The sequence below is a fragment of the Coffea eugenioides genome, unplaced genomic scaffold, assembly GCF_003713205.1.
Source record: "Coffea eugenioides isolate CCC68of unplaced genomic scaffold, Ceug_1.0 ScVebR1_2309;HRSCAF=3314, whole genome shotgun sequence".
In the NCBI taxonomy this organism is placed as follows: domain Eukaryota; kingdom Viridiplantae; phylum Streptophyta; class Magnoliopsida; order Gentianales; family Rubiaceae; genus Coffea; species Coffea eugenioides.
The window spans coordinates 610-8,988 of NW_020862785.1; the positions used below are offsets into that span (position 1 = coordinate 610).

Genomic DNA, 8,379 nt, shown 5'->3' on the forward strand with positions numbered 1-8,379 from the left:
TTAGCCAGCTATTTTTTTTTTGTATGTAAACAAGAACACAAGGTAATAACTAGATAGGACTTCTAAAACCCTTGCTACAAACTGATTTTTTTCGGATGAACAGTAACCTCGAATGATCAAATAGAACAAAAGACTGGAATTGAATGGATATAACAGGATAGAAACAAGACACAAACACAAACAAAGAATCAAGAATAAGACACAAAAAAAAAGGCTGGACTAAACAAGGCTAACCACAGCAATTAACAACAACTAGACGCAAGTTTATGATGCAACAAATCTGGAAAAATAACGCAAGAACACGATGCAACAAATCTGGAAATTGCGGATAGCAAACTTAGAACACGAAAACAGAATTTTGGACAACTTGACTCGAAAGGAAACAAATAAAGGGATATAACGTGATACCTCTTAACTAGCTCTGATTACCAACTGATACGAACGTCGCCAACCTTGTGACGAAACCCGTAAAAGATTAGTTTCAGGATCGACAAGAGGACACCAAGTTTGGAGCGGATGACCTCAACCCGTTAATCACGTGGTTAATGAACCTTGGTATAATGGTAGAAGACGCCACAACCTAGTGCGATTCTAGATTGATAAGTCACGAACACCTAGAGAAATTCTAAGGTATTCAAGAAGCCTTGGAGAAACCAAGAAAACTCTCAAAATCTGATTTATTGATTGAATGCCTAAAACCATTGGAAGTGTGGGCTATTTATAGCCTTACATAGAGATGAACAACTAAATGTGGAACTAGTCTAGAGTTGTGGTCTTGACTAAGACTAACAATTGTAGGCTTGACTATTTCCATAAGACTAAGAATTGTGGGCTTGACCAAACCTTATGAGGTCATCCCTTAGGTAAACAACCTTATGAGATCATCGCTTAGGTAAATAACCTTATGAGGTCATCGCTTAGGTAATTAAAGCAAGACTATGGACCATTAAGCCCTTATTACAATGACTTAACTAAAACAGCAAATGTGACTAGAGAAGGGTCACACATGGTTCTCTTTGACGTGCACTACATGGATGACTTTCATTCCTTCATGCTCAAGACTCTCAATGACCTTGAGGACAATTTCTTGGCCTTGTATCTCATGAACAAGTCCTTGGAGTTCCTCCCTCATCTTGTTAGCTCGTGCTCGAGTTACGGGTCCTAGGGGAACTCGAATAGTTCGCAATGGTGTCTCTTGGTTCGTATCATCCCCCTCCTCTTCAAAAGGATTTGTCCTCAAATCAGCTTCATCGTCTGCAAGAAAAGGAGATAGATCAGAGACATTGAATGTAGCGCTCACATTGTACTCACCGGGTAGGTCCAGTTTGTAAGCATTGTCATTGATGCGCTTGATGACTTGGAACGGCCCATCTCCTCGGGGAAGTAATTTATTGCGCCTTTGGACTGGGAACCTTTCCTTGCGTAGATGTAACCACACCCAGTCACCAGGTTTAAACACAACGCGTTGGCGTCCCTTGTTAACCCGTTGAGCAACTTGGTCCATCCTTCGCTCAATGTTTAGGCGTACCTGCTCGTGTAATTTCTTGACAAAATCTGCTCGTTTAGCACCATCCATGTTAATGTGCTCAGAAGAAGGTAAAGGTGATAAGTCTAGTGGTGTTAAAGGGTTAAAACCATAGACTATTTCAAATGGTGAAAAATGAGTAGAACTATGCACCGTGCGATTGTATACAAACTCAACATGGGGTAAACATTCTTCCCAGGTTCTAATGTTTTTTCTAATGATGGCACGCAAGAGTGTAGATAGTGTACGATTGACAACCTCAGTTTGGCCATCAGTTTGTGGGTGACTAGTAGTAGAAAATAGCAATTTGGTACCCAATTTTCCCCACAAAGTTTTCCAAAAGTAACTCAAAAATTTGACATCCCTATCAGAGACAATTGTCCTAGGCATGCCATGCAATCTAATGATTTCTTTGAAAAACAAATCAGCAATGTGCGATGCATCATCTGTTTTGTGACATGGTATAAAATGTGCCATTTTTGAAAATCTGTCAACAATAACAAAGATGCTATCTGATACGAACGTCGCCAACCTTGTGACGAAACCCGTAAAAGATTAGTTTCAGGATCGACAAGAGGACACCAAGTTTGGAGCGGATGACCTCAACCCGTTAATCACGTGGTTAACGAACCTTGGTATAATGGTAGAAGACGCCACAACCTAGTGCGATTCTAGATTGATAAGTCACGAACACCTAGAGAAATTCTAAGGTATTCAAGAAGCCTTGGAGAAACCAAGAAAACTCTCAAAATCTGATTTATTGATTGAATGCCTAAAACCATTGGAAGTGTGGGCTATTTATAGCCTTACATAGAGATGAACAACTAAATGTGGAACTAGTCTAGAGTTGTGGTCTTGGCTAAGACTAACAATTGTAGGCTTGACTATTTCCATAAGACTAAGAATTGTGGGCTTGACCAAACCTTATGAGGTCATCCCTTAGGTAAACAACCTTATGAGGTCATCGCTTAGGTAAATAACCTTATGAGGTCATCGCTTAGGTAATTAAAGCAAGACTATGGACCATTAAGCCCTTATTACAATGACTTAACTAAAACAGCAAATGTGACTAGAGAAGGGTCACACATGGTTCTCTTTGACGTGCACTACATGGATGACTTTCATTCCTTCATGCTCAAGACTCTCAATGACCTTGGGGACAATTTCTTGGCCTTGTATCTCATGAACAAGTCCTTGGAGTTCCTCCCTCATCTTGTTAGCTCGTGCTCGAGTTATGGGTCCTAGGGGAACTCGAATAGTTCGCAATGGTGTCACTTGGTTCGTATCACTATCATTTCCCCTCTTTGACCTAGGCAACCCTAAAACAAAATCCATGGACATGTCGGTCCAAGGTTCCTTAGGTACAGGTAAAGGACTATAAAGGCCATAGGGTTGAAGTTTAGACTTAGCTTTGTGGCAAGTAATGCATTTAGCCACCATTCGCTCCACATCTCGTTTCATCCTTGGCCAATGGAAGTGCTCTTGAAGGATAGCTAAGGTTTTAGCTACGCCAAAGTGTCCCATCAAGCCACCTCCGTGTGCTTCCCTAACAAGTAAAGAGCGAATAGAGCAGTTAGGTATACATAGTCGATTGAGGTAGAAAAGAAATCCATCAAGGATGTAGAATTTACCTTGAGTTGCTGAACCACAAGAGTCATAAATACCTGAGAAATCTGGGTCATTGGTGTATAACTCTTTGACTAATTCAAATCCTAACAACCTTGCATCAAGTTGAGTGAGCAAAGAGTACCGACGTGATAATGCATCAGCAACAACATTAGTTTTCCCCACTTTGTACTTAATCACATAAGGGAAGGTTTCAATAAATGCAATCCACTTAACATGACGCTTATTCAACTTGTGTTGTGACTTAATGTGCTTAAGCGACTCATGGTCAGTGTGTATGACAAATTCCCTTGGTCTCAAGTAATGTTGCCAAGTTTCTAAAGCACGGATTAAGGAGTACAACTCCTTATCATAAGTGGAATAGTTCAAAGCTGCCCCATTGAGTTTTTCACTAAAGTATGCAATTGGTTTGCCCTCTTGCATTAGGACAGCTCCAATACCCACCCCAGATGCATCACACTCTATTTCAAACATCTTGTCAAAGCATGGTAATGCAAGTAGTGGTGCATGTGTGAGTTGATGTTTAAGCATTTGGAAAGCACGTACTTGAGCATCTGTCCACACAAATGGCTCATTTTTCTTAATTACAGCAGTTAGAGGTGCAGCAATGGTACTAAAATCTTTAACAAATCGTCTATAAAAACTAGCAAGACCATGGAAGCTACGTACCTCACCCACCGTGCTTGGAGTAGGCCATTCTCGAATTGCTTTAACCTTCTCCTCGTCCACTTTGATTCCCTGTTTACTCACAACAAAGCCTAGGAAGACAAGTTGATCAGTACAAAAGGAGCACTTCTTAAGGTTAGCATAGAGCTTTTCCCTTCGAAGTACATCAAGAACAAGCTTGACATGTTCAACATGCTCATCTAAGCTCCTACTATAAATCAGGATATCGTCAAAATATACAACTACAAATTTTCCAAGGAATGGACGAAGTACGTGGTTCATCAACCTCATGAACGTACTAGGTGCATTAGTTAGTCCAAATGGCATAACTAACCACTCGTACAAGCCATGTTTGGTTTTAAAGGCCATTTTCCATTCATCCCCCTCTTTCATCCTAATTTGATGATAACCGCTTTTTAGATCAATTTTAGTGAAAATCATAGCACCATATAGCTCATCTAACATATCATCAAGTCTAGGAATAGGGTGACGATATTTTACCGTTATTGCATTAACGGCCCTACAGTCAGTGCACATTCGCCAACTTCCATCCTTTTTAGGCACCAAGATGACGGGAACCGCACATGGGCTCAAGCTTTCTCGTGCCCATCCCTTTGTTAGAAGCTCTTCGATTTGGCGTTGGAGCTCCTTTGTCTCATCTGGACCCATTTTGTAGGCTGGTCTGTTAGGAAGTGGGGCACCTGGAACCAAGTCAATTTGATGCTCAATTCCCCTTATTGGTGGCAGTCCATTTGGAATCTCATCGGGGAAGACATCCTCATATTCCTGTAAAAGAGAGACAATACTAGATGGTAGAGTGTTAGTAAGATCACTTGTGACAACCAACACCTCTTTGCACAAAAGTACAAAGATGGGTGTATTAACACTCAAAGCTTTTCTTACTATATTGGCTTTTATCAATAGATTTTGCCTTTTTTCTCTCTTTTCAATTTTGGCCGGCTCACCATATGTCATTTTCCTCTCAATTTTCTAGGCCCTATCATTTTCTGTTGAGCTCTCGGCTTTTTCTATTTTTTCTTCTCATTCTCAAGCTCATTCTCCTTGATCAGGCTTTTTTGATCTTCATGAACTTGGATAGGAGTGAGTGGCACAAGCACAATCCTCTTCTCGCCTTGCTTGAAGGAGTATTTATTGGTAATGCCATCGAATGTAACTCCCTTGTCGAATTGCCATGGCCTCCCCAATAGTATGTGACATGCTTGCATAGGGACCACGTCGCATAACACCACGTCCTCATACTTTCCAATTCGGAAAGGTACTTGGACTTGCTTGGTCACACGAACATCCCCACTATCGTTCAACCATTGCAAACGATAAGGTGTTGGATGTCGTAGAGTGGGTAGTGCTAGTTTCTCCACCATCAAGGCACTAGCGACGTTAGCACAACTACCTCCATCTATGATCAAACTACATACCTTGCCTTTGATATAGCAACGGGTGTAGAAAATGTTCTCTCTTTCTGCATGGTCGGCGGCTTTCACTTGGGTTGCTAAGGCTCGTCTGACAACGAGTCCAACTCGTTCATTGACGGGCAATGCTTCCTCTTCTTCCTCAAGGGATGGCAACTCCTCCTTCTCATCTTCATCATCGGTGAGAAACTCACCATTGGGTAAGATGATCATAGCGCGTTGGTTCGGGCATTGGCTAGCAATATGCCCTCGGCCTTGGCATTTGAAGCATCTAGTATCTCGATTTCGCCCCATGCTCGACTCAATGGCAGTCTTTGGTGTTGCCTTAGACTCCCACTTAGTCATATTCGGCCTCGGTCTTGAAGGGATGGAATTACTCGGCCCTTTATCCTCTTTCTTTGGTGGTGTAGTTCGGAGATAAGAGGGTGAAAAGTTGGAGTAACTCCGAGTCGAACCCCTCCTCTTAATCCTCCTTTCAATCTTGATGGCCTTTTCCACCAGATCCCCAAGTTCCACATAGTGGTGTAACTCCACTTGATCAGCGATTTCGGGCCTTAATCCGTTCAAGAAGCGTGCCAGTGTTGCTTCTCGATCCTCCATGATGTCTGCCCGTAGCATGAGTATTTCCATTTCCTTGTGATAGTCCTCGACACTTCGTGCTCCTTGGTTGAGGGTTTGAAGCTTTTGATACAAGTCACGGTAGTAGTGACTTGGCACGAAACGCTTCCTCATTAGTCGTCTTAGCTCCGTCCAAGTTTGTATGGTAGGTTCACGACTCCTCCTTCGACTAGTGGAGAGTTGATCCCACCATACAACGGCGTAATCGGTGAATTCGATCACGGCCAACTTGACCTTTTGCTCCTCCGAGTAAGTATTGCAGTCGAAGACAAGTTCAATCCGCTTCTCCCACTCTAAGTAGGCATCGGGGTCTGATCGTCCTTGGAAGGGTGGAATTTTCATCTTTATGCCCGGAATGTGGTCATTTGAAGGCCTAGCGTCACGCTTAGACCTACTTTGCTTATGCTCATAGTTGTTGTCTGAGTTAGAGTCGCTAGACTCATGTGCATAAGCCTTTCCACGGTTGCCTTTGGAGCTTCCATGAGACAACTCTAAGCTGTCAATGCGTTGGTGCATCAGTTCAAGTTTTTGGTCCATCATGCGTCCCAATTCGCCTTTGATTGCTTCTGTGAAAAGTTTAAGATCAAAAGCTTGGGAGCTTGCTCCCCCCTCGTTAGCCATGGTGAAGTATAGGGTAAAAAATAACAATGGAAAGAAGTAAAGTTTATCTCGCACACTTCCTCACGTGTTTACTCTCGCTCTCGTGTTTGAACACTCTAATGAACTCACCAAGGTATTTTCAAGGCTCCTCGGTCAACTCCTCGAAGAAGTTAGAACTCATTCTAGTGTGGATCGACTTACCAACCAGGGTCACAAGATTGTAGCACTTTGAACGAAAAAAGAACAAAAGATGAAGGGACTGACCACGACTCAATGAATGACTCAAAGTTGAATTTTAAGGATCCTAGACAAAACTCTACCCAAAACTGGAATTTTGAGCTGCTGGTTGCTGCATTTCTGGGCAGTGTTTTGGTAGATAAATGGACACTTAGAGGATTCAGAATGACACTTAAAACTGACCTAATGATGCATAAAAATTTCCAGAATTAATGATTGGACAGAAATTCCCCAATGGTTGCAAAGATGGAATCCGAATGGAAGATGAATTTGTGTTGCGGTAGGACTGTTTTGGAAACCCAAGGCTGACTTTTCTTCCTTAATCCTTTGGAAACAAGGATTAGTCTTCCTATTTGCTGGTTCCCACAAATTCTAAGGTCAAGTTCAAGATTGGAACTGATTTGGTTGTTTTTGGGAACAAGGGTGGAAAATTTAACTTGAACAGGTTGGAAAATTTGACTTGAATAGATTGGGAAATTTGACTTGAATAGGCTGAATGTTCTTCTTCTTCCTTTGTTTTTGTTTTATAATCAGCCAAGAAGAGTCAAATTTCGTGGCTAAAATGTTCTTAGTCAAGAAAGAAGATTGTTGTGGTGAAGACAAGGATTTTGGCAGCTGGAATTTTGCAGCCTTGTTGTTTACCAAGATTTGGTTCCCAAAACCCAGAAACTTCAAGATTCTTTCAAGAATTCAAGATGTTAATTTCCAGAATTCAAGAAACACGAAATTGAAGATGATTTCCTCCCCAAACAATCCAAGATTTCACGATTTGATCAAGACAGATTTTGGTTGTCTTCAAGAATCCCAACTAAAGTTCCAAGAACTTCAAGATTGTGGTTTTAAACAATTAGGAACTTCAAGAAACCCAAGTTTTGATCAAGACAGATTTCCAGGAATTTTTGTAAGGTTAGCCAGCTATTTTTTTTTTGTATGTAAACAAGAACACAAGGTAATAACTAGATAGGACTTCTAAAACCCTTGCTACAAACTGATTTTTTTCGGATGAACAGTAACCTCGAATGATCAAATAGAACAAAAGACTGGAATTGAATGGATATAACAGGATAGAAACAAGACACAAACACAAACAAAGAATCAAGAATAAGACACAAAAAAAAAGGCTGGACTAAACAAGGCTAACCACAGCAATTAACAACAACTAGACGCAAGTTTATGATGCAACAAATCTGGAAAAATAACGCAAGAACACGATGCAACAAATCTGGAAATTGCGGATAGCAAACTTAGAACACGAAAACAGAATTTTGGACAACTTGACTCGAAAGGAAATAAATAAAGGGATATAACGTGATACCTCTTAACTAGCTCTGATTACCAACTGATACGAACGTCGCCAACCTTGTGACGAAACCCGTAAAAGATTAGTTTCAGGATCGACAAGAGGACACCAAGTTTGGAGCGGATGACCTCAACCCGTTAATCACGTGGTTAACGAACCTTGGTATAATGGTAGAAGACGCCACAACCTAGTGCGATTCTAGATTGATAAGTCACGAACACCTAGAGAAATTCTAAGGTATTCAAGAAGCCTTGGAGAAACCAAGAAAACTCTCAAAATCTGATTTATTGATTGAATGCCTAAAACCATTGGAAGTGTGGGCTATTTATAGCCTTACATAGAGATGAACAACTAAATGTGGAACTAGTCTAGAGTTG

General features: G+C 41.2%; 1 protein-coding gene across 1 annotated transcript; it reads right to left on the reverse strand.

Annotated features, from left to right (window-relative positions):
• Nucleotides 1–1,225: 1,225 nt before the first annotated feature.
• On the reverse strand, nucleotides 1,226–6,486 carry LOC113756422 (the record flags this gene model as incomplete). The annotated part of the gene is made up of 8 exons (XM_027300104.1): nucleotides 6,189–6,486; nucleotides 4,993–6,122; nucleotides 4,342–4,603; nucleotides 3,280–3,909; nucleotides 2,815–3,156; nucleotides 1,596–2,037; nucleotides 1,312–1,442; nucleotides 1,226–1,254 (listed from the first exon to the last, which is right to left on the reverse strand). Coding segments are annotated over exons 1-8 (3,264 nt in total), but the record flags the coding sequence as incomplete, so codon positions are not given.
• Nucleotides 6,487–8,379: the final 1,893 nt, after the last annotated feature.